At 44.2% G+C, this 26410-nt stretch overlaps 1 protein-coding gene across 2 annotated transcripts; it reads left to right on the top strand.

Moving 5' to 3' along the window:
- Positions 1-935: 935 nt before the first annotated feature.
- Positions 936-25848, top strand: C12H19orf12 (chromosome 12 C19orf12 homolog). Of its 2 annotated transcripts, XM_077831303.1 has the most exons (4): positions 936-1067; positions 20199-20375; positions 23219-23471; positions 24878-25848. In XM_077831303.1, the coding sequence occupies exons 2-4, from the start codon at positions 20216-20218 to the stop codon at positions 24894-24896; spliced, it is 432 nt and encodes a 143-aa protein (XP_077687429.1). In that variant the 5' UTR covers positions 936-1067; positions 20199-20215; the 3' UTR covers positions 24897-25848. The 2 variants fall into 2 exon arrangements, with proteins under 2 accessions (XP_077687429.1, XP_077687430.1); XM_077831304.1 differs by having other exon boundaries at positions 23219-25848.
- The last annotated feature ends 562 nt before the right edge of the window (positions 25849-26410 follow it).

The following is a 26410-nucleotide window of genomic DNA, read 5'->3' as shown; positions in this document are numbered from 1 at the left end:
AGTAGTTTGGAAGACAGACGCATACCCAAGGACATGCTATACAGGGAGCTATCAGAGGGAATAAGAACAGGATATCCCAAACTTCATTATAAAGACACATGTAAGTGAGATATAAAGGAATTTGGTATTGATCCTGACCAATGGGAAATCTTGGCAAGTGATCATAACAAGTGGTGCCATCAGGGTATCAAAGTCCATGACAGGAGCTGGCTCCTGCAGCTTGAAGAGAAAAGAGCCAAAGATCATGCCAATCTCAGATTGGACTATTCAGTCACATGAGACATTGCAAACCATCTGCACCATAGGCTGTAATTCCCACATCTGGATTAGCAGATTAAAGGCTGCCAACAATGTGCGCACACTATCAACACCTGCCCCCTCAGGTGCTATAGCCTACACAGGTTTCAGAGTAACAGCCGTGTTAGTCTGTATTCGCAGACTACACAGTGATTCATACAGGCTGAAAAAAAATGTATGAATGGCCTGCTCCTGGAGTGCTTTGGGGATGGGGGGATTTAGTCTCTGAAGGCTGAGCAACCCGGGGGGGGGTTCCTCCCTGGGGCTGGGCACCTGTCTGAGCCCAAGCTTTGCAAATCCCTGCATTCCCCGGGGCGCTGGGGCAATACACACAGTAATGCTAAGGATGACAGCCTGAGGGTCCTGCTGCTGGGGCCTCTGTGCCAGGACGCAGGGGGCGAGGAAGGGGGGCTGAGAGCCATTGAACCAAACTGTTAAACCCTTTGTATAATGGAAACTACTTCAAGCCAGGAGATGCCGTAGCACCCCTCCTTCCAGCGGGGAGCAGAAGGCACCCTTGGCGGAACTACTCCCCCAGCCCTTGCAAGAGCAGGAGGGGGCCAGCCCCGCCCGCCCGCGCAGCCTCCGTAGCAATCTAGGGCGCTTGGGCGGGGACGAGACACAACCTATCAATACCCCCGCCCACGTGGTTCCCCTCGGCCCCGCGCCGGCCGGCTCCCAGCGGCGGCGCCGTTCGCATGTGGCTGCTCCTGCGCCTGGAACCTCCCGGGCCCTTCCGCGCCCGTGACTCTGCGCCCCAGCGGGCCGAGGTAGGCAGCCGGAGCGGCAGCCAGGGGAGCCGGGCGGCACGGAGGGGGCACGGAGGGGGCTGCGGGGCTGGGCGGCACGGAGGGGGCCCGGGGCTGCGCGGCACGGAGGGGGCACGGAGGGGGCACGGAGCTGCCGGCGGGAGGGGGAGGAAGCGCCCTGCGCTGGGGGCTGCGGTTTGCGCGTGTCTGCGGGCGACCTCCGCTCGGGGGCCGGATGCGGGGGGAGCGGTAGGTCCCAGCTGACGTGCCGCTGAGCACAGCGAAGGGCTCCGGCCCGCCGGGGCAGGGTGCGCTCCGCGTCCCTCCCGTGCCGTGGCCCCAGAGCCTTGCTCAGCCGCGCTCGGGCCTGCCGGAGCCTCCGCCGCCGCCCACCCCCCGGCCGGGAAGGCCGCTTGCGCGCACATGGTGGCGGGCGGGCGGCGACCCCACGTTTCGGGGTGTAAACTGCTGTCACCGCCGGCCAGATGTGTGTGTGCGCCACCGCCCTAGGGAGCGCCTGGTACGGGGGGCCACAGCCCTCGGGCAACCCCTGACTCCAAGAACCAGCCCGGCCGGATCGGCTTTAGCAGCCTCTGGGGCCGTGCGCTTCCCCGTTACTTCGTGGCTGGGGTAGAACAGGGTGTGTCTGGCCTCAATCACCGCTCCAAAGGCTTGGGCGTGGGGAGTTTTTTTCTTTTCACCTGATGAGGGAGATTTCCCTGTTAGACGTTCCCAAGGGCTGGTGAGCTGTAATGTTTGTGTTGGGTTTTTTTCATCCTAGGCATGAAAATGTCCTTCTCAAATAGATAAAACCAAAAGCTAATTTTTTGTGGGTGTAGTTATTTGAAATTAAATTATTTATTAACATTTTGTCAAGCCCCAAGAAAGTATTAAAGATCACATTCCAAACACACTTAAAACCTTAGACTGACTATTAAAGAGAACTTCTTTGATGTGTAAGTGCAGTTTTGTGTTCCTTGGCTGTTCAAGAGTGTTGCTTGTTGGGTCCTTAGAGATGTTTTCATTTGCCATTTCACCTACAAGGTTTGTAAACAGATAGCCCTCATTTTGGCTGGTCAAAGGTTGCAAGTTGTTTTAGGTTTATAGCATCCAGAAGACACAAGAAGATGTATTCCCTGACCACAAATAGCTTAGAGTCAGAATTTTAGACACAACATGAGAAGGGAACATGTGGATAAGGAGGATGAGATTTCATAGTTTATGCATGTGCAAGATATTACTCAAACCTCAGAAAAAGTGAGGGATGGGCTGGACAAAAGGTTCCATCCCCATCTTGCAGATTATGAAACTGGGGCACAAATAAGTGATGTAACTTTACCAAGGTGTGTCAGCTCAACAGTGGTAGAATTTGGAATGGAACCATGTGTTTTGGCTCCGGAGCTGCTGCCCTAACTACTAGAAAGCACTCCCACTGGACTATATGGATCATTGGTGTGGTGGGGAGGTGAGGATCCAGGACTTAGTGAACGTTATTCTGATGTGTTGCAGCAAGGAAAGTCTAACGTTCTCTAGAACAGGTGAGCTTTTTTGGTGGGTTTTTTTTTCTTTTGTTTTTAGGCAGTCTCCTGACTGCTATAATTTTTCTTTTCACCTCCAAATGGATTTGATTGTTTTTAGTTGTCTCTGCTGGTTTTCCGTTGACTATTCTGGTATGTGGCAAGGGGAGGCATTAGAACCTTTTATTACATCACTGGTTGATCAGGGAAGGATGACCTCTCTCTCTTGCCTGAATGAGTCATCCAGATACTGGTGACTAATTTCAGGCTTTAACATGGCTTGTGTGGTCACGGTGCAGCGCTGGGAGAGAACTCTCCCAGTGCTCTAGAAAAACCACCTCAACGAGACGCATAGCTACCAGCTCTGGGAACGTGGCTCCCAGTGCTGGTGCACTGTTTACACTGGTCCTTTACAGTGCTGAAACTTGTTTTTCACGCCCCTGAGCGAGAAAGTTGCAGCGCTGTCAGTTTCCAGTGTAGACAAGCCCTTCTACTCCAAGACCATAAAGCATACTTTCAGAATAAATACACTACTTTAGATAACAGGTTTCAGAGTAACAGCCGTGTTAGTCTGTATTCGCAAAAAGAAAAGGAGTACTTGTGGCACCTTAGAGACTAACCAATTTATTTGAGCATGAGCTTTCGTGAGGTACAGCTCACTTCATCAGATGCATACTGTGGAAACTGCAGAAGACATTATATACACAGAGACCATAAAACAATACCTCCTCCCACCCCACTCTCCTGCTGGTAATAGCTTATCTAAAGTGATCATCAAGTTGGGCCATTTCCAGCACAAATCCAGGTTTTCTCACCCCCTCACCCCCATACACACACACACACACACTCACTCTCCTGCTGGTAATAGCTTATCCAAAGCAACCACTCTCCCTACAATGTGCATGATAATCAAGGTGGGCCATTTCCAGCACAAATCCAGGTTTTCTCACCCCCCCCCCCCCCCACACACACAAACTCATTCTCCTGCTGGCAATAGCTCATCCAAACTGACCACTCTCCTTACAAAGTGCATGATAATCAAGGTGGGCCATTTCCAGCATAAATCCAAGTTTAACCAGAACGTCGGGGTGGGGGTAGAAAAAAACAAGGGGAAATAGGCTACCTTGCATAATGACTTAGCCACTCCCAGTCTCTGTTTAAGCCTAAATTAATAGTATCCAATTTGCAAATGAATTCCAATTCAGCAGTTTCTCACCTACTACAGGACAGGCCTAACAAAGAAAATAACAGAACGCCACTGGCCGTCACCTTCAGCCCCCAACTAAAACCCCTCCAACGCATTATTAAGGATCTACAACCTATCCTGAAGGATGACCCAACACTCTCACAAATCTTGGGAGACAGGCCAGTCCTTGCCTACAGACAGCCCCCCAACCTGAAGCAAATACTCACCAACAACCACATACCACACAACAGAACCACTAACCCAGGAACTTATCCTTGCAACAAAGCCCGTTGCCAACTGTGCCCACATATCTATTCAGGGGACACCATCAAAGGGCCTAATAACATCAGCCAGACTATCAGAGGCTCGTTCACCTGCACATCCACCAATGTGATATATGCCATCATGTGCCAGCAATGCCCCTCTGCCATGTACATTGGTCAAACTGGACAGTCTCTACGTAAAAGAATAAATGGACACAAGAATTATAACATTCATAAACCAGTCGGAGAACACTTCAGTCTCTCTGGTCACACAATCACAGACATGAAGGTCGCTATCTTACAACAAAAAAACTTCAAATCCAGACTCCAGCGAGAAACTGCTGAATTGGAATTCATTTGCCAATCGGATACTATTAATTTAGGCTTAAATAGAGACTGGGAGTGGCTAAATCATTATGCAAGGTAGCCTATCTCCCCTTGTTTTTTTCTCTCCCCCCCCCCCCCCCCCGACGTTCTGGTTAAACTTGGATTTGTGCTGGAAATGGCCCACCTTGATTATCATGCACATTGTAAGGAGAGTGGTTGCTTTGGATAAGCTATTACCAGCAGGAGAGTGAGTGTGTGTGTGTGTGTGTGTATGGGGGTGGGGGGGTGAGAAAACCTGGATTTGTGCTGGAAATGGCCCAACTTGATGATCACTTTAGATAAGCTATTACCAGCAGGAGAGTGGGGTGGGAGGAGGAATTGTTTTATGGTGTCTGTGTATATAATGTCTTCTGCAGTTTCCACAGTATGCATCCGATGAAGTGAGCTGTAGCTCACGAAAGCTCATGCTCAAATAAATTGGTTAGTCTCTAAGGTGCCACAAGTACTCCTTTTCTTTTTGTGAATACAGACTAACACGGCTGTTACTCTGAAACCATACATCTTGCAATGATTCTGAACCTTGATGAATATCTACAGGCTGTTTGTAGGTATTTTACATGCTACTCTTCATGGATAAACATCCTGTGTGATATGTTTGGTGCAATGAGTGTGTGTGGTCTGAGGTGAGTTATTTGCAAAGAACAAGGGACTCTTTGCCAAGGGGTCTCTAGGTTACAGTAAATGATTTAGGAATTTTAGGCACACAAGTCCCACTCAAGGCAGCAGAATGTACCCATGGGTTCTAGAGAGGAAGATCCTCCTTTTGTAGATATGTTTTTACTTCTTGGATTCTTTTATTGGCAGTTTTTGCTACAGCAGTTTGTGGACTTCTGCCCCTCCATAACCTCCGTGGTTATGTGGACTGCTGAGTCACTGGCTAACAGTCTAGTCTCTGGGATCATGTGGTGGTTGTGTAACAACCAGGCCAATCATCTACTCAGAGTTGCTAGGGAGATGTCTCAAAAGCTTCTGTAATAACAGCCTTTTTATTGGTAGATTATGAAATTAAAATATCTATGTATATTGGAAATACATAAAAGGGATATACAGAAATTAGAACTGTTCTAATGGAGAGAGCTGTTGAGTTCCCCTGCCTGCCTTTAGTTTTTATTCTTTATTGCAATCAAAATACAATTTGAAGATCACCATAGATCCTTATATATGCTTTCTACTATTTATTGACTTGACAGAAATCTGCCACAATTGTCCAGAGAGTCTCAGTCCAACTTTTAATGTCACCTTACAGCAGTGGTCTCCAACCTTTTTAAGCCCAGGATCACTTTTTTAATCTAAGGGTAACCCAGGATCTAGCCCATCCCTTCCCCGAGGCCCTGCACCTTCTTTCCCCACCACCCCCCGCTCACGCCACACACACTCCCTCCCCCATGCTCACTCACTTTCACTGGGCTGGGGCAGGGGGTTGGGGTTCGGGAGGGGGTGTAGGCTCTGGGCTGGGGCCAAGAGGTTTGTAGTGTGGGAGGGGTCTCTGGGCTGAGCCTGGGGAAGGGGGTTGTGGTGTAGGAGGGGGCTCTGGGCTGGAGCACAGTGTTGGGGTGCAGGAGGGGGTACAGGGTGCTGGCTCTGGGTGGGGGATCAGGGCTGGGGGTTGGGGTGCGGCCTCCCACCAGGCAGCACTTACCTCTGGTGGCTCCCGGTCAGCGGCCAGCGCAGCGAGACTAAGGTAGGCTCCCTGCCTATCCTGGCCCCACACTGCTCCCAGAAGTGGCTCTGTGAGCTGCCCCTCTCTGCAAGCACCGCCCCTGCAGCTATCCCGGCCAATGGGAGCTGCATGGAGGGAGAACCCCCTTGCGCCCCTTCCCCGGGAGCAGCATGGAGCTAGGGTAGGCAGGGAGTCTGCCCTAGCAGCAGCCACAGTGCACTACTGGGAGATCCTCTGCGATTGACTAGTTGGTGACCACTGCCTTATAGTCACACGAGTAAAGGTGGCTGCTAATTGAGCAGGGGAATCTACTGGCTTATTGTGTGCAAATACTTGATTTGAAGACTGTCATGGAGTTGGCTGTGATAACCGCTGAATGCTGTATGATCTGTAGGTTTTTCAAAGTATTGTAAAGCTATTTTCTGAATCCATATGGTGTGTTAATTCAGAATGGGTTTTTAAGGAATGCACCACGGTAATGGAGAGAGTGGATCCAGATAGCTAGCTATACACCTACCCACACTCAAGAGAGTTGGGTCAACCCCTGGATGTACTTGTCATGAGTTTGGCAAGTGAGGAGGCCCAAGTTGGGCACCTGGAGAACAATGGCTTTTGCTTGTTGTAAAAAGGACACTCCCTGAAGTGGGGCGCATGGGGGAGGGGAGGGACACATGTTTTGCAGGGGACTGAGATGGTCTTGGGGAGAAGGAAAGAGAGCTAAGATGAAGAGAAACGAATGCTGACCCCAGGAACCTTCTGGGGTTCCATATGCTTATGCTGATTTCAATGGGCATTAAGCAGGTTAGATGCCGAGGCACTTTTGAAAATTACACTAGGCGCTCCTTTATATCTTTAGGCACCTAAATCTCTTTTGAAGTCTGCTCTTTTTTTCTTACGTATCCAGCACCTTGGAGGTAATTTTACTTAACTACTAGCAATAATTTTAAAATGCTGGGTTTGAACATCTTTAATTGAGTTCCAGTTTCCTTCCTAATGCAGCTTGACATGAATTCCAAATAAAAAATGATCTAGTAAATAAGTAGTGAGTGATTTCACTAACTTCTAACATAACAAAATGTAAAAATGAAGGATCTGAATAAATGTATGTTAAGCTATATAATTACTTAAATGTATAGTCAGGGCCGGCTCGAGGCACCAGCAAAGCAAGCAGGTGCTTGGGGCAGCACCTTTGCAGGGGCGGCATTCAGGCCATCCTTTTTTTTTCTTTTCTTTTCCTGCTTGGGGGCTGGCCCTGCGGGCGCTCACCCACATAGACACTGTCTGCTGCCGAAGTCCAGGTGGAAGAGCTGTAGCGGGTGGCCAAAGCTGGCCCCGGGACTGGGGTCCAGCAGCAGCGCGGGGGGGGGGGGTGCCCTGGGGCCGCTGTGGTTCTTGCCACCGGCAGGCTCTGACACGTGGAGCATGGGACAGTCTGGCTGGGGGCCGCCCCGTGGGGTGCACGCAGGAGCTGCCTGCAAGTGCCGCAGGGTGGTGAGGAGCAGCAGCAGCGGGGCCATCGAGGGGACCAGTGCTCGAGGTGCTGCTGTTGGATCATATTAAAGAAGTTCTATATTAAAATCACAAATGAGTTTGATTCCCCATAGTTTAAATTCCAGGGTATTTCTAATTAAGAGGTCTCTTGGTTTTTGGTACTGTTTCTCTCCCTCTACGTGTGAAACTTGCAAGCTGCTAATTGCGTTAGTACGTTCTAAGACAGAGTCTGTTCTCAAAGCAATTCACACAGAGAGAGACTCAAAGCAATACTCTGTAACAACAGAAACAGCACCTAGAGACTCCCCGCCCTTTTGTTGTATTAACAATTGTGATTAAAATAGAGACAGAGGATGTAGGTGGATGGATGCTTGGTATGGATAATAGCTGAATGATCAGGGAGGTGCCAGCCTAAGAATCCAGTGTCCATCTGCTGAAGAAGGCATCAAGTGGAAATAACCGGAGGGCAGACTGGAATCCACCCAACAGCCTCAAGAATGGGAGAACCAAAGAACAAGACAACATCTGGCAGCATGGAGCCGTCAGGAATGTGCCATCTGCTGATTGATTCAGCAACAGCATGATGAAGCAATTTCCATAGACTGGCATAAGAAGAAATTCCTATAAAAATGGACTCTGGAAAGTAAGAACTTTGGGGTCTGATTCTACAAACCAACTTCCAGGAGCATCAGATGTGCATCTGACCCGGACTCGGCTCCACTCTCGTGTACAGGCTACCTGGCCAGTACTCTGTCACGAGCAACTTCTAGGCTGGTAACTATGATGATAACCTTGCAGAACCTGTGTGTGTGTGTGTGTGTATGAATGAATGAATGTGTGAATAAATATGAGATTGAATGGAATGTTACAGCTATAGCTGCTTACTATGATTCTTTCTGTATTCACAATAAATGTGGTATTTTGCCTTTTCCCCTTTAATAAGATCTTGCTGGTTTTTATTTTATTGGTATAACACTGCCGTGTGGGGCCCGCATCCTGCTCTCTGGGGCTCCGCTCCCCATCGGCCGCTCCCTCTGGGGCTGCCCTGCCCCAGCTCCTCAGCCCCCTGCCTTGGCGGTCCCCCCAGCTCTGCCCTCCTGATTCCTGGCTGGTCCTGCAGGTGGGACCCCTGGCTGAAGGGACCCTGGGCTGAGGCGCGGCCCGGGAGCCCCGCTACTTACCCCTACCCTGCCAGCACCGGACCGGCTGGAGGCGAGGGGGGGAGCGGGCGGAGTCAGGGCCCCCCTGGGCTCCGGGAAGGAGTCGGGTGGCCCCGCTAGTGTCATGAGCGGAATGCTGATGACCCCCTCTCCCCCCGGAGACAGTTACCAGTGACCCAGGGCTGGGGCAGCAGGGGGTGTGGGTGTGTTTGGGGGCGGGGGGTGAGAGCCCAGGGCTGGGTCAGTAGGGGGTGTGGGTGTGTGTGGGGGGGGGTATGAGAGCCCAGGGCTGGGTCAGTAGGGGGTGTGGGTGTGTGTGAGTGGGGGGGGTATGAGAGCCCAGGGCTGGGTCAGTAGGGGGTGTGGGTGTGTGTGGGGGGTCGGGGTATGAGAGCCCAGGGCTGGGGCAGTAGGGGGTGTGGGTGTGGGGGGGTATGAGAGCCCAGGGCTGGGGCAGTAGGGGGTGTGGGTGTGGGGGGGTATGAGAGCCCAGGGCTGGGGCAGTAGGGGGTGTGGGTGTGTGTGTGTGGAGGGGTGAGAGCACCCAGGGATGGGGTGGCAGGGAGGTGCGGGGAGGGGGAACCCAGAGCTGGGGCGGCAGGGGGTGGGGGGGGAAGAGCCCAGGGTTGGGGCAACAGGGGAGCCCTGAGGTGGGGGGCAGCCCCAAATGTTTTTGCTTGGTGCGGCAAAAAACCGAGAGCTGGCCCTGTAGATTACCAAAAGGAAGTACCAAATTTACTGTGACAGGGTATTTGTTTGCAAATCAACATGTTTTAATGGTTACCAATGAATGAGAATTAACCTCTCTTTAGGAAAATAACTGGAGAGTACACATGCAACACAAGATTAAAATCACTTATGTAAATCAAGGTTTCCTGTTTGTTGATGTAAATCACGATTAAAATCAGTAGTTTAAATCACTTTGATTTAAAGCAATCCAGCATGCTGCAGACATGCTGTTTGCAGAAGTGTTAATATTTCAACTGGATGGCTTTTCTTGACTATTTTAAAAATGTTTGAATTACAATGCAGGTACTGATTAGCTGTTACATAATCCACTTTTGAAAACTGGTAAGTAAGCAGTTCTGTGAATCTTGTTCCTGAATCACTCCACACGTGCTCACTGACCAGGGACTGAGAGTCTCAGGTGTGGGGATCTCGCATAGAAATGATGAGGTGACAGAGTTAGTTTCAGTTACTAGACTTCACATCTAACTTGGCAGGACAGGTGAGCCTGGGAAGGGAACTGATGTGTGGAATAGGGAAGGCTTGTGACTCTCAGTATGCTACATGTGCACTCAAACCCCATTGTTGATATCTTCACATACGACATTTTCAGAATTAGTACCTTCCTATTTTCATCAGGTGTCCATAGTAATAAAGAATATTGCCAGAAGAGAAGTAATAGGGGCAAATTATTGAAATGTGTCTTCACATGAATAACTTTGTCTATTGAAATACAGTAAATTTCACTTGTAAAGGTTTTTGGATGAGATAACCAGTTGAGGTGATTGTCTTAGCCATTTTAGGTGTAGCCCTTTCAGAACTTCCAGGATCTATCAGTGCATTTTTATAATAAAGTGCCATATCACTATGGTACCGATAGTGTCCTTGGAAGAATTATCTGGCAGTCCTACCTGCCTCTTTCAGGGCATCGTTTTGGCTGTGTAATGGAAATACACCTCTACCCTGATATAACGTGACCCGATATAACACAAATTCGCATATAACACGGTAAAGCAGCGCTCTGGGGGGCGGGGCTGCGTGGGTGTGGTGGATCAAAGCAAGTTTTGATATAACGCGGTTTCACCTATAACGTGGTAAGATTTTTTTGGTTCCCAAGGACAGCATTCTGTCAGGGTAGAGGTGTATTTGAATTGGCTATCTTGTTGTAGAAGTGGCTTAAAACCTCTTAGCAAATAATGTTGTGTAATTTAACAACCTGATTTTGAGGCTTCATTAGAGTTTAATATTCAGGACCACACATTTGGTGTTTAACAAAAAAGCTTGTTTGTTTGTTTTTTAAAAACATAACTTCATTTGTGTGTGAGCTGTCTGCCTTGGCTTTAATGAGCATGCTTTTTTTGTATTACCTAACCTGCAAAAGCAGCTCGCTACTTCTTTTGAATTAATGTTAGTTAAAAAGTAGAACTTAAATGGGATCAACAGCTGTGGCTCTGGTTATTATGTCTGTAATTGTTCATTGCTCTTCATTCCCAGAGATTACTCCTAAGGCAACTGCCATGTATTTCATGACCCAGATTTTACATACATTTAAAGCTCAACATATACAGGTTATTGGATTTTTTTTTTTTTTTTTTGAGATGGTTGAAGGGTTAAAATCAAATTCTCTAGCTTGGAGTCATTTAGAATTCTTCCTGTTGTGTGTAACACATACACAGAGCAGGAGATTTGCTCTATCTACTTATCATTTGTCTACTGATGTAACTGACTGAGATCTACAACACAGTAGTATTTTCTTAACATTTTAAGTGAAATTGCCAAAAAATTTTAAAGGAGAAGAAACTGAAATAATACTTTTAAAAAAAAAAAAAAGCGCAGTTGATTCTTGGAGGTGCAAGTGAGCAGCCCATTTAGCCTTTGCCTTCTGTGATGTTTATCATCATGTCTGGGCACCAGACTGAAGCCACCAATTCACTTCACATTGGCCATTGAAACACCATTAGATAGTGGTAATTGCTGGTCATTATTGTGCTGTTTTCCTTTAGACTTGGTTTATTCAGTTTGTGATACCTGAGCCATCGAGTTTGCATATGTGCTCATGTACTGCTGAAGTAAAAGGTCTAGTATTTTGTCCACTCTGCAGTGTATGGATAAGGCTGTGATTTAGTCACAGAGGTCACGGAATCTGTGACTTCCAAAGACCTCCATGACTTCAGCCAGTGACCCCTGGGAGCTGCAGGGTCCCTTGCTGCCTGCAGAGGCAGCTCCTGGCCACCGCAGGTGGCGGGGGGAGCCCTGCAGCTCCCCCACTGCTTTTGGCCACCATGGGAGGCAGGGGGAACCCACCGCTCCCGGCCACCACAGGCGGCAGAATGGACCTGACAGCAGAGGGAATTCTCCCCGCCCCCACTGGTGGAAAGTGGGACCCCCACTACTGCGGGTGGACCCTGCTGCAGGGGGAATCCCCACTGCTCCCTGCCGCTGCAAGCGCCGGGGGGATCCCACAGCAGGGGGAGATCTCTGCTGCTCCCCACAACCATGAGCAGCAGGGGGATCCACAGAGCTCCCAGCCACCACGGGTGGCAAGAGGGACCCCCACTGCTCCCAGCCCCTGCTGATGGCAGGGGGGATCCCTGCCACCACAGGCAGCAAGAGGGACTGCTGGAGCTCCTGGCTGTTGTTGGTGGCAGGAGGACCCCAGCAGCTCCCAGCCACAGCGGGGGACCCTGGAGCTCCCAGTGCGCCCTCTTCTCTCCCCCCCCCCCCCCCCAGCTGCCCAGCCTACCCATTTTGTCTTGGGTATTTTTAGTAAAAGTCACGGACAGGTCACGGCTTCCGTGAATTTTTCATTATTGCCCGTGACCTATCTGTGACAAAAACTTAGCCTTATGGATAACAAATACATTCGCTGGGAACAGCGTCTTCTGCTTCAGCACCCTAATTCTCCAACAGAGTAACAAAGAAAAAAGAAATCAACAATCTAAATGACTTCTGAAGATGTGGCCAGCTATCAAGGTGTACATGCTCTACTGTCAAATACTAATACTAAATATATGTGGCATTCTACAAGTGTGTATATGTAATAGCATATATGTTTTAATAGGTCCACAGCTCTTACATGTCTGAGTCTTACCAAATAAATCCTGAACTCCATTAGATTTGTGAATAGGGTAGATGGTGCAATATACTCACAAACTAATCTGGTAAGTAGTTTCACAGAGCAGAAATAAGTGCTTTTTTCATAGTACCTTCAAGGATTTCCTTGGGGCCACTAATGCTTAACAGTAAGCACAAGCTTTAGCATTTTGCTGGATTGGGGCCATTGTGCTGAGCACCTTGCTCAGTCAAGCCCTAAAAGAGAGAAAACAAGTATTAAAATTATAATCACAGTCTTACTGTGGAGGGACCAAAGAGCTCCCAAGTTTCACTGAAAAAGAATGTCTAGATTTGCTTGAATTCCATATTTCTTTTCTGCTTCAGACCTTGAGATCTGACCTCTGCTGTCACTGTGCTAACGCTAATATTTTTTACTCAGTCTTTATTATAGCCATGCCTGATAGACTTCAAATATGGCAGTACTATCAGAGTTTTCATTATTGTCGTACAATTTTTCTGGTGAGAGCAGTCTTTCTCTGCACCCTTAATCTCGTCTTTGCTTGGACCTGAGTGTTGGAGCTTCTTTTTCCTTCCATCAGAGAAACCTTAGAACTGTGTGCCGTCATCTGTACTGCTTGAGGTGTGATAACCATTGTGAGATAACATAGCTCTTAGTGTTACTTGCCTGTGTAGTCTAAAGGATGTCACAGTTCACTTTACAAATTGCAGGCGCTGACCTAGCACAGTTGGTCTTATTTTAATTTATTTGGTTTAAGGAACAGTTTAAGAAAGTCGGCCTGTTGACTGACTGACTGACAGACACCTGTATAAGTCATATTCTCAGGTGAACTACTGTCTGATTTAAGTAGCTGGTGTATATTATTGGGTCACTTGCTGGGGTGAGGACGTGGTCAGGTCTTGTATTTCTAATTAGATTAGTCAATTCTGTATATTACCCTGGAGACTCAGTCCAATTTTCAAAGACAAATTTCTCAAATTGTGCTTGAAATGTATGCTGGGAAAGCCTGCCTGGCCATACCCAAACTTTTAAACCTTTGGTGTTCTGTTAGGAACCACTGGAGCTTTCTTCCACTGTTCATATTTCCTGGAATAAAAAGACATGGTAACAATGGACCTCAAGCCAATATTGCTAAACTAGGGCCAGATTTATCTATTTAGATACTTGCATGACCTCTATCACTGTGGTATTAGAGTGCCTAACACATAATTAAAAAGAGAAATAACAATAATGCTCTCCTTTTTTCCCCTTCACAACCTGGAGGAGAAATAGCTTGATTAGTTTATAGAGTTTCTCTTTGCTTGCTTATGTGAGTTGGTTGTGGGCCTGTGAGAAGAAATCGTTGGGGGAATGCTAATTTGAAGAAGTTAGTTTTGCATTTGGCTGCAAAAGTGTAGAGGCTTGTGGTCATTCTGATCTTTTGTGGGAGTGATCTCCATAGCTTAGATCCAGCTCCTGGAAAAGTTCTCTCCTTCACTAACAAGCTTCCACACTTGGTCAACATTGAATGTAGCTCTTTTTGAGACATCAAGATGATGGTGGGAGAGGTGTTTAGCTAGTATGTGTGACATACCCAGAGTACCAGCTGGACTGTTGAACAGCTGGGTCCCCCTCAATTCTCCAACCTGGGGCATCTTTTACACTGCTTCGCTGTGAGAGCAACTACTCCTGGTCTGCCCACACACAGCCTCCATGCAGATTACTTCCAGCTATACTTGGGCCCTACCACATTCACAGCCATGAAAAATGTGTTGCAGACTGTGAAATCTGGTCTCCTCCCATGAAATCTGGTCTTTTGTGTGTCTTTACCCTATCCTATACAGACTTCATGGGGGGAGACCAGTGTTCCTCTAATTGGGGTCCTGAGCCAAAAGGGAGTTGCAGGGAGGTGACAAGGGGTCATGGTATTGTCACCTTTACTTCGGTGCTGCCTTCAGAGCTGAGCAGCCAGAGAGCAGCGGCTGTTGGCTGGGCACCCAGCTCTGAAGGCAACGCCCCGCCAGCAGCAGCTCAAAATGGTGGCAATACCATACCATGCCACCCTTCTGCGCTGCTGCCTTCAGAGCTGGGCAGACAGACAGTGGCAGCCGCTGACTGAGGGCCCAATTCTGCAGGGAGCAGCGCAGAAGTAAGTGTGGTAATACCATACCATGCCATCCTTGCTTCTGCTGGTGGCGGCTCTGCCTTCAGAGCTGGGCTCCTGGCCAGCAGCTGCTGCTTCCCAACTGGCTAGCTCTGAAGGCAGCACCGCTGCAAGCAGCAGCGCAGAAGTAAGGGTAGCAGTACCACAAACCCCCCTACAATAACCTTGCGACTTCCCCGGCCTTCCCGTCCACTCCCCAACTCCTTTTTGGATCAGGACCCCTACAGTTACAACACTGTGAAATTTCAGATTTAAGTAGCTGAAATAATGAAATTTCTGATTTTTAAAATCCTATGACCATGAAATTGACCAAAATGGACCATGAATTTGATAGGGCCCTAGCTATGTTGTATGAGTGCTATAGCCAGCCGCTCTTGAATTACACTGCAGAGCAACACCAGCAAATTCCCACGTCCAGACTTTTCCTCAGAAATGTGCATCTTGTACTGCCCAGCCCTCTCCTGAGCTACACAAGCTCATGTGAAGTCCGTCATTTTGTTAATAGAAAATGATGTGCACAAATCCTGTTACCCCAGCTGAAGTTTCCCCAAACACTTCAATCCAAGCACACTGGTTGATACAGCAATAAAACAAATTTATCAACTACAGAAGGAGAGATTGCAAGTGACTACAAGTAATGAGGCACAAAAGTTATAATTAGGTACAAGTAAATAAAAGGTAAAATGCAACTAATACCTAACTTAAGTGAATTCAAAACACCACATGTCTCTCAGAAGGCTGAACTCCTTTCAGTCAGGATCTCTATTCCCAGTCCAAGGCTATTTCCTGTATTCAGGTGTTCTCGATGTTGTTAATAGAGATGAAGGGAGAGACCATTTGGGGCGTCCCCCATTTTTTTTATCTTTTCATCTTCCTTGAGGATCATCTCCAGCTGGGGTTCAGGAGACAGTCTGTGGGGATGGGAATCTCCAGCTGTTTCTGTGCCAAGATGTAAATTTCTTTCTCACCCTTTCTCCTGCCAAAGAATGGCCATTTAATCAGATGATGGTCTATTTGATTTTATTGACACCTAGCTGAGGAAACTGGTTTGTGGCTGCTCTTAGTAATATCCAGGGATCCTAGTTTTCCAAGCTTAAAAAAACAAAATACTCCGATTTTAAAAAAAAAAAAAAAAAAATTTCCTTGATTAAAATGAAATGTTGAACTTTAGTTTCTCTAGCCGCTATATATATGTATCAGTTGAACACAGTGTTTTACTGATATATGGTAGAACCCCATTTATCCATCTCCCCATATTTACTGAACCATTAGCTGACATCTGGAACCCCAGCCACTGTCAGCCCTGGGTGGGCTGGGGCTGTGGCTGTCAGCCCTGCTGCACGGGACTGGTTGCCCAAGACACGTTCCTCCCCCCATCTTAAAATAAGGGATAGAATGTTCTTTGCCAATTCTCCTGATTATTCAAAAATGTTATTATCTGATCTGGCCCTGGTCCCAGTTAGATTGGATAAATGGAGATCATCTGTAAATGTAAAGCTCTTTCAGAAATCAAGCAAAAGCGGGTGAGGTTGCATGCATTGAACAAGTGGCACTGGTACTTACATTAACTACTAAAAATTTTATTGAATGTTTTTATTTTTTCACAAAATGTAAAACCTAAAGATTCTCTGTAAAACTTCAAATTCTGTGTTTTTCTGCGTTTTTTCTGTGGCAGATGGATTTCTAGGATTCCTGGTAATATCATACAGTAGAATCTTATAACTTTACATACAGTTTTGCTACACACATTTTACCGGGACAATAACGATCCGCAAGTTGTGAGGTTTCGAATGATACCTCACAAGGCATACTTTGTACAGAATTTATGATTTCCTTGAAAAAGGAATGAACATGGGGTTCAGTGTGTCATAGTATGGCCATGCAGGACGGAATCCTTGAGGAGGCCAAAAGGACACCCAGACTGCACACTGGGGGCTGTATGCTGTCTAAATTAGACATAAAGGAGATTTAGAGAGCTGTTTGTTGCAGTTACTTCCTATCAAGGGGCCTTGTGGGACACCTCAGGGTGAGGGGTTTGGAGTTGGAGGAACAGGTGTCCTCAATAAGTCTCTGGATTTGGGAAGGGGAAGGCCATTTCAAGGAGTTTCCGTTCACTCCTGAGGCTTGTTGAGAGTTTGACAGGGCTGTTTGATGACTGATAACACGAGATGCTGCAGAGAGGTCAGCAGGATGTATGTACATGTGCTTCTCTTGTCGATGGGCAGGAGGAAAGCACAGAAACTGGCAATACTTGAGGGTTCTCAGTATCAGTCCAGACTGTATCCCTAATTCTCAGGCCTTCATTCAGGGTGAAATTTGGTTACCTTGAATTCAGCAATCAACTTTCACAAGATGAAGCCTGGTAATTCATATTATTCACCCTGCCAGCCAGGGTGGATTTGATTTCAATCAAATTGATTTAAATCATGATTTAAATCACTAGTCAGGAAGACTCAGTTTAATAATGGATTTCTACACAAAAGTGCATTCTTGTTGGTTGTTATAACCTTAATATATATTCTTCACAACTCAGATAGATGTAGGTTTCATTTTTAGAAGGTACACACTATACACTTTTAAAGTGATTTAATTTGAAAACTTTTCAGATTAGTTTTACAGCTTATATCAGAAAATGAATGATTGGTTATTTCATTTACCAAAAGGTAATTGAAGCAGATATTTATGAAGTCACTCAGAGGTAAACTATCTTCAATTCAACAGGTTAATCCTTAATATTTGGAGGATTTTCTTGCCATGCTGTATTAGGAGGAGAACATCACCAGACAGACATTTAAACTGTTTTATTTAACTAAAACAACAACGTTAGGTATTCTGGATATATAATATTTTAACAAAACAAGCGCATGAATTTTTGAATTTAGTTAAACATTCAAGTTTTTTAAAATCAGGTTTGTTTTTGTTAAAATAGTTTTTAACTGAAATAGTTAAATGAATTTTTTTTTAAAAGCAACAAAAATTAAATTGACTGTGTCAGCCAGGTCAACATGAGAAACTTAAAACATTGGCTTCTGCAGCTAACTCAGTCGTCTTCACCTTCATTTTCCTGTTTGTTCATAATCTGGAAAAGAAAAACAAGCGTTTCTGCTCTTTCAGGTCCCAAATGATTTCTCAATTTGGAACAAATTAGTCCAAAGGAAGAAAATATTCTTTCTACACCGGCAGAAGAAGCTACAGTTGTTAAAAGTGAGATTACCACTTCAACAGTCTCTGAGTCCAAGTGCTTAAGTGACTTCCACCAGTTTGCTGGTGTGACTTTCTTTGAAACATCATCAGCAAACATATTTCTTGAATGGTTCTTATTCCCAAACTGGGTGTTTTTTACAGCCTGCTGCCATTATAGGTTTTCCCTTCTAGTGAGAGAATGGTATGGTAGATCTCAAATCAATAAAGGCTGCACTCAGAAAGACCTCAAGACTTCTGGAATATGCTGCTCAAACAGTTCCACTTTTGTTTCTAGTGCCTGTCCCTCCCTTCTCACATTTATCTCCAGACTTCTTCTCCTTGTCCAGATGTATTCCGTTCCCAACAATCGTCTATTCATTGAACTTTTTGAAACGTTGCACTTTTAGAGGGAGGTAAGGGATTGACTCTGTGTACACAAATTTGCAGATGGACAATAGGATTGAGGTCTGTTATAGTTCACCTCTATATATTATTTATTTATTTCTTTAAAAACATTTTTGTTGTTAACGAGCATGTTATCTCTGGAGTTGCAAATCCACAGTTTGAGAACTGCAAACCTAAGCATCTCTGATGGTATCTTCTAGACTGAGCACTGAGTCCCATTGGGTAGATAAAGATTAACCTAAATAATCTGTACAGAAGCCCCTAGAACCTCATAAGATTGGGTCCTTAATCCATGAACTATTGGAACTCATTTACAAAACTTTTTTTTAAACATTACATGAATATATTCTCATACTATAGAATTAAAATTTATAATCTTTATTGCATGATGAGAGATCTTTGAGCTATAATGTATCTTAATTAAAACTATCTTTAGATAGGTTTTTTTCCTCAAAGCATTTTATCAAAATCTGTTTTAAATAAAATCATTAATTTTTATCTACCCTGCTGCCAGCTGTTGCTCCTCATCTAGAAACTATTTTTACTGTTTATCACTGCACCAGGATGAAAAGTTCAGTCTTCAGTCTACTTCTGTATGCAACAGTCTCATTGAGAAGACAATTAAGAATATATGTAGATGTAGAAGCAATGTATGTCAGTACAGTGCATCTGAGCAATATATAGAATACAGTAATACAGTAGTGCATGGAAACTTCTTTATTTAGACACAGACAAAGAACACATAGAGAAACAGTAATATTTAAAAATATATATTAAAGTATTTCCCCTGCCTTATACATACCCAGTAGCATCTTGTGGTAAACAGTAGATTTTACATTTGCCTAAAATTGCATAAAGTGCTGCTGGTGGCTCAGCGGCTACCTCCCAAAACTTACAAATGTTAATTATAATGCACCCTGTGTGCCCTACATCTGCCCTTGGCCCTCACCCATGTCGATAAATTAGGCACATGCTCCAACCCATGTCATTTCTGTACCTTTCTGGCCTGACATCAATTAATTTCAGCCTCATATCTCACCTACCTCCTAGCCCCCTTTCATTTCCACATCACACCCCTTACCCCTCCCCCCCCATCTACCTCTTTCACCTCCGGTATCCTCCTGCAGCTCTGGGGGCTCCTTTTCACACAGTCCCTCACTTGTAGGCTTGGATGAGGCAGCTGCAGTGAATCAACACCTAGATTGTAAAATGCTTTGGGGCAGTGACTGTTTGTTGTTGTTCTGTTTTTACGGCACCTAGCTCAATAAGGTCAAATCCCCTGACTGGGGCTCTTATGTACTAGCATAATATGAACATTTTTCATTGCCCTCGTAAATGTTACAGAAAGGGATCTTCATTATGAAATGGCTTTCAAATTTGAAGTTAAGGTGAAAAAAAATCTCACTTCTCTCTGACACTCTTTACTTCCACTTCTACATCTACAGGGCCTGTCTTTACAAGAAAGTAAGGAATTGACTTGTTAAATTGACTTGTTAAATGTATATTACGCACACACAAACCTTCATTGAAAAATATGCTATTAATGTTGCAAAGTTAGGAAATGCCAGAATTAAGGATGCCTGTAAATTATAATCTTCTGATCATAACTTGATGTAAGACCGAATCATTGCTTGTTTCTTTTCTCACATGTAGCTGTTGGCAACACTGAATGGACATGACAGTTGTTTAAGGCTCAAGACAACACCCTATACAAATAGGCAGAACATTTAAAAATGTTTCATTACTGTGATTGTGACCAGATTAAAAAACCTGCACAAAACCAAATACGTTTGGAAGTATGCAACACCTGTCACCTGTTTCTTTTGCTTTTCATTGCTGCATTCCTGTTTCATTGCTATTTGCAAAACTTTTGGTCTCTGTTTTCTTTTGGAAGAAGAAATGTTATTCCAAGAGCTGATCCTTTTTTATAAACTTGACCTTAAAATATATCTTTTCAGGGTCCTAACTAGCCAAGATGCCGATCGACATTCATGATGTGATGCACCTATTGTGCCGTATCTCTGAGGAGAGGAAGATGAAGGCTGCTGTCAGGCATTCTGGACGCGGAGCTCTAGTAGCGGGTGCAACAGCATTTGTCGGGGGCTTAATGGGTGGTCCACCTGGAATAGCTGTAGGTAAATACACTCTACCATACAAGGAAAGATGGTCTGGCTCATAATAAGATGAGGTGTTGAACTAAGGAATTAAAGAATTGATCTGTGATGTGGTTTAACTAGATGGTAAAGCAGATTTTCATAATACTTTCTGACAGTGAAAAGATACTCTATGCCGAGTGCTTCGGCTTAAATTCGTGGCTGATGTGGAGCCCCGTGAAGGAACTGTTGTTAGATCATTTCCTACAGACCTTTGATAAATAGAGAAAAATGGGTTGGAGATTCCCAATTTTACCCCTTAAGGAAATGTATTTCATTTGGGTATAAAGTGAGGGGGAGGAAATCTTCCCAGTCTAACCATATCAAGGGGCGTGAGAATCCTTCCTTAATAAAAATATCCTCCTGACAGTAAGGTTTTATTTATTTAAAATTTTGTAGTGTGCTTGTTATCAAGCTGGATATATTTAGTTTTTTCAGAGTCCCATGTTCCCTGTCAATTAGCGTTTCTCTGTATAACAAAAATGATACTAAAGCCCTGAGCTTAGTAGCAATGAGAGATACAGAAGAGAAAATTCCAGATGTCTCCTTTATTAATAACCTTTTGTGGCGTTAAAGCTAGATTACTACTGATGTCACTTGTGCCCTAATCCTTCAAACACTTGAGCCACGCGTGTACATTTAGTCGCATGAGCAGTCCCATACACCTCAATGGGAATACTTACATGAGTAAAGTTGTACATCTACTCGTGTGTTTGAATAATTGGGGCCCAAGTGACTTCATTCATAAACTAGCTTTAATGCCACAAAAGGGCATTGTAGAAATACAAAATAAACATATAACAGCACAGCCGGAGATACAAAGAGAAACTGTAAAGCTACCAACATTACAAACACCCATCTTAATTAATTATCAGAAAAAAGTCTTGTTACAAAGATGCTACTAAACTTTTCAGTAAGAAATAGGTAAAACCAAATGGTTGTAAGAAATTTATAATATCGAGACCAGTAGGAAGTACTAAGAAGAATGTAGCTGTCCAAATACTTAAAAAACTGGAATTATAGAAATCATCAAATGAAACCAACCTGTTACAGCCACAAATAAATTTAAAAAAAAATAAAATAAAAGGGACAGCTACCTTAAAACTAAAAGGTGCATTGTCCTATATACCCCAGTTTAAGTGACTGTCTTCCTGTCATAGCTGCTAGGGACATTGCAACAAGTGCATTGTTTGGAAGGGAGACTGAGTGCTTGTGTGTCCTTGTCTGTATGCAGCTGTAACTGAATCAGAGGACTCTGATTTTATCTAGATTATTACACTGTAGAAGTGACCTGTGACTGAACATTCTAAAGTTTTAGCTTGATTATGGAGGCACTTTTAGTTAAGTTTTAGCAGGAATATGCACTAATTATTGTGTAGATGGGTCCTTGGCTGCATTATTCTTTTACTGTAAGCTGGACAGGAGGGTTGTCATTATCCCTGGCTGTGAGGAAGTCATATGATGAGTTCCCCTGCTGTATTTGCCCCCTGAGAAATGTGCAGTTTATCTTGCTTTCCAGTGCCTAGATCAGTTGCTTGGATCCCTTTGAGGGGAGTGAATTGGTGAATGTTAACTGAAGAAAACAAATGATTGTGTAAGAAATCTTCCAGTCTAAGAGCCACATCTGTGATTTTTATTTTTATTTTATTTATTTATTTTTTTCCATGTAGTGGTCCCTAAATCAGGTATTGATGATCTAATAAACGTGTGATGCAGATGAATGCAGCCATTGTAGGCTTTCAAGCATTTCACTAGCATCACCGGAAGAGTTGCAAGCTCAGTAAAATTTGCAAATTAAGAAATTTTTGTCTAGTGAAATGGGTATATAAATGATGATCTAGGAGCAGATCCTGAGAGTGAGGCTTCTGGAAGCTGAGGAGTGTGGTTTTGGAACCCATTTTGGAAACCTGAGGCAGCTAAGCTAACCAGGACATTCCTGGCAGTGGTGTAAATTATTCAAGACTTTACATTTGCTGTTTTATGTTAAAGAGAATTACTTTATAGTTTAGGATTGATTCCCTTTTGAAAGGGAGCACCCATTATAGATCTGTACTATTGAAACTTCCCCCTGGAGTAGGCACAATGATCACCTTGACAGCCGCATAGGATCTCCCACCCCCAGTATTCTTGGGAGGGGACAGATCAGCTCTATACAAAAGAGGAGAGCATGTTTTGGAATCCATGGTACTGCCTGACCAGTGAGAAAGTGCTGATTCAGTAATCAGTAGGGTGACTGTCTCTAAATCAGTACTCCCCAAACTGCTGGGTTTGTGTCCTATTTGGCATCATATAAGCACCAGCCATGCAGGGACTTTATGAAGGAACGAGAGTAATAAGGCCTGTTTAACAGAGGCAGAAAACGTGTACCGTGTTGTGGATTTGTAATGAGAGAGAGAAGTAAATTAACTTTGGCCACCAACGTATGATTTATCTCATGGTTTCCTTGACCAGAGGGCTTTATTTAAAAAATCTGTCTTATCCAGAATCTGTGATCTTCTCTCTTCTCCTGAAGAGACCAGTCAGGGCCATAAAGGATGATTTTTTTTCACTGATTTAGGGCTTTAAGTTATTAGTACTGATTTGTGTTAAGAATTGTTTTGCGATGGGAGCTGACTTAGTCATGGAAACTCTTTTTGGCCACTTTTAACTTGTTTTATATATAACCATTAAAGTAAATGTGCCTTGGCCACCCAGCTCTCTTCATTAACTTCCGATAGAGACAGCAGAACCAGTGTTGTTTGAAACCTGGTTATTGTTGGGTAGGGTTTGAAATTTAATCATTAAAAAGTGGAGACTGACTAATTACATCTTCATTGATTTTCTAGGGGGTGCAGTTGGTGGTTTATTTGGTGCTTGGATGACTGCTGGACAGTTTAAGCCAATCCCTCAGATTATACTGGAACTGCCTCCTGCTGAGCAACAGAAGCTCTATGAAGATGCCTTCGCTATTATCAGGAACTTAGACTGGACTGATGCTGCACAGTTGACTGCACTTGTAATGGGAAATGCCGCCCTCCAACAGAAGTTGGCAGCAGTGCTAATAAATTATCTTTCACATGAGCTAAGAGCAGAAATACGGTATGGAGAGTAAACCTTTTCAGAGTGTGTTGTTTCACTTTACAGTGAGGGGAATTTTATTTTGACAACTGTGATCTTTTATTTAACATAATGATTACTAGTTAGTGCAGCTAATTATAAAGTTAAGTAAATGCAGTAGGCAGATATAAATACTATTTTGGTTTTTGTGAATCTAGAATTAAATTACTGTATTATCTTAAACTGATTTGCTGTGCCGTTTAAAGTACTGTATATTGAAAACTGAAATCGAGATCATAAAGCATTAAAGGAGCTATTTTTCTCACACCAACTATCATTGGGGAAAATTTTCAGTGTCACTGTAGTAACTTAGGCGCCTAGGTTCCACTTTTAAGAGGGATTTAAGCTCCAAAGTCACTTGGGCACTCTTGAAAATTTTACCCACTATCTACTTATGGACTGTAAAGGTTGCAAGAATGAAGGGACTGCTACTGAGACGTTAAATATCTTCTCAAACTTTTCTTCATTCCCTGCTACAACTTTATCCTAATTATTGAGTCTCTTATTCACATACAAGTCTAACAAATGCCTAGCTGAACCTTATTGCAACAGCTGGACAAAATGTGCACAGCTAGGTTGCTCCTACTATCCTTGTATGGAAAGGCTAGACTCAGAAGGCTGCTAAAATGGTTGTGGCTGGCATCTCCCATCCAACTGCAGAATTGGGGTTGTCATCTCAGCATTGGCTTGTAGAAGAAAAATGCTTTGCTCTGACTGAAATTTGTTGAATCTGAACTGCAGGTGTTAAGTGATACTTTCTTTAAAGTATTTTCAAGGTGTAGTAGTATAATCAACAAATCTTCAGTTCAAATTAATTCTCTTTAAAGCCAGAGCTAACTTTTTTCTGTGCTGCAGTAGCGCAATATATGTATGTCTTATGATAGAAAATAATGTACCCCTGCACCCTGATGGAATATCATGTTTTTATGTATTTTGCTTTAAAACAAATCAGGTACATCGGAACTGTGAACTGAAATATGAGCAAATATGAGGCACGTTGTTTTATTATGTCTAACTATTGAATAATGATTTGGGATGGTTTTCTACACATGTTGAAGCTGCAGTCTCTAGATGAAATTATGCTTATCTTCTGATTTTCCACTATTTATATTGAAACGTAAGACAAGCTCACATATACAAAGTGTACAAAGGTGCCTTCTTTTATATGTAAAAATGTACAAGAAGTGAAATGGTTTTTATATTATATTCATTCCCTAGTAGCAAAATCAAAATAAATTTTTTTTTTTTGGTCAGGCTTCTAAAATTTGCAATCTGGCTGGGGAAAGGTGTGTTTTATTGACAGTTTACCAAATGTGTTGGGTTTAGCTAATTTACTTTGTACAAATGTAACATGCTGTGAGTAAGCCTGTTTTGATTTTCCCCTGCAGAGCTCATGGGCAAGCTTGAGTGTCACTATCTTTAGTGGTACTTTCCAGTAAAGTGGAAAGCCGAACAGAAGTGGATTATAACTGGAACAGTCTCAGTGCGTAATAATACCAACGCAGGAGAGTACAGTTTAATTTGCAGGGTGCTTGTAATATAGTTGGCTTTTTCGAAGGTTTTCGAATAAATGTAATCTTACATGTTTTCATACAATCTGGTATCTGTTCTAGAAATATCACTGTGCACAAGTTGGGCAAGCTGTAGAAAACTGTAAATTGAAGTAGTTGCCTTCATAGCCACAACACTTAAAATGAGAGAGTGCCAAAGAGGGATAGCAAATGACAATGATTGGATAGTTCATGAGACACCTTTCACACCTTACAGCCTTTCACATCAGGATCATCAATTTAAATCCAGCCAAGATCAGTAGTAACTTGAGGGTAATTTGATATCTGGTTGTAAAGTGGTCCATGTAAAATGAGGTGCTGGCTTCAGTTCTTTTGTTCTAACAAAAATGCGTATGGCTTCAGCGTGCTTTACATTTTACGCATGGGGAAACTGAGGAACGGGTGGAGTGGCTTGTTGAAGGTCACTCAATGGATCAGTGGCAGAACCCACGTCCCCTGAGTCCTAGTCCAGCATGCTATTCACTAGGCCCCGCTGTCTCCTGGAGGCAGGTATCCCCATGATGGCTCTGATTCAGGACAACACTTAAATCATATTAACTTCAGTTGACTGTCGGGAATCAGAACCCGTTAAAAGCATCTTTGCTGGCAGCTGGAAAAGGTCCGTATGTAGACTGGACTACCCACAGGTTCCTCTTTCTCCCATAGACTTGAGGCGTATTGTTGGGGCAGAGAGTGACTATCTTTAATGGATTACTCTGGGCTCCAGGGCTGTCATTTTGCATCTCACAAACTGAAGTTTCCTAAGCACATCACTTTGTTTTATTATGCATTTCAATAATCTCAACCTGTTCTCCATCTCTCTCTGCTCCCAGCACAGTGACCCCACAGTTAGGGTGGTCTAATAGAGGCTCTGTTGTGATGTCAGAGCGTTCAGATGATTGAATGATCCCAATGGCTGAACACCCCAGGGTGTTGCTTATAACTTAATCACAATAACACACTGGGTTGCAGTGAACATAGATGAGTCATTTTTAAATAAGCAGATGACCAAAATCGAAACCTCTTGCAGCGCCAAAAGAAAGTGAGCTGAATTTTCTCAGCACCATCATCTAGTTCGAAGCACTGATGCAGATAAACTCCTGAAGGCAGTGAGACTGTGTCACTGTGCCAAAAACCTAATTTGGCATTCAGAGCATATTATTACTTTTGATAGTGCACAAGAAGCAAAGAATGCAGCTCAATCTCTGTCCAACCTGAGTTTCTGGGGTTGGCAGTGAGAAAAATATCTTTCTACTTGTAAATTGAGAACACTTGATACGGAGAATGGAGTCCTCAATGCCATTTTTACAGAGTCCCTTTTCAAAGTAGCCACGCTTAAATGTTTGTCCCAATCCACGTTGGCAGAACTTC

This window comes from Eretmochelys imbricata, chromosome 12, assembly GCF_965152235.1.
Source record: "Eretmochelys imbricata isolate rEreImb1 chromosome 12, rEreImb1.hap1, whole genome shotgun sequence".
NCBI lineage: Eukaryota > Metazoa > Chordata > Testudines > Cheloniidae > Eretmochelys > Eretmochelys imbricata.
The sequence above is the reverse complement of the archived record's forward strand: the minus strand, read 5'-3'. Positions and strand labels throughout refer to the sequence as shown.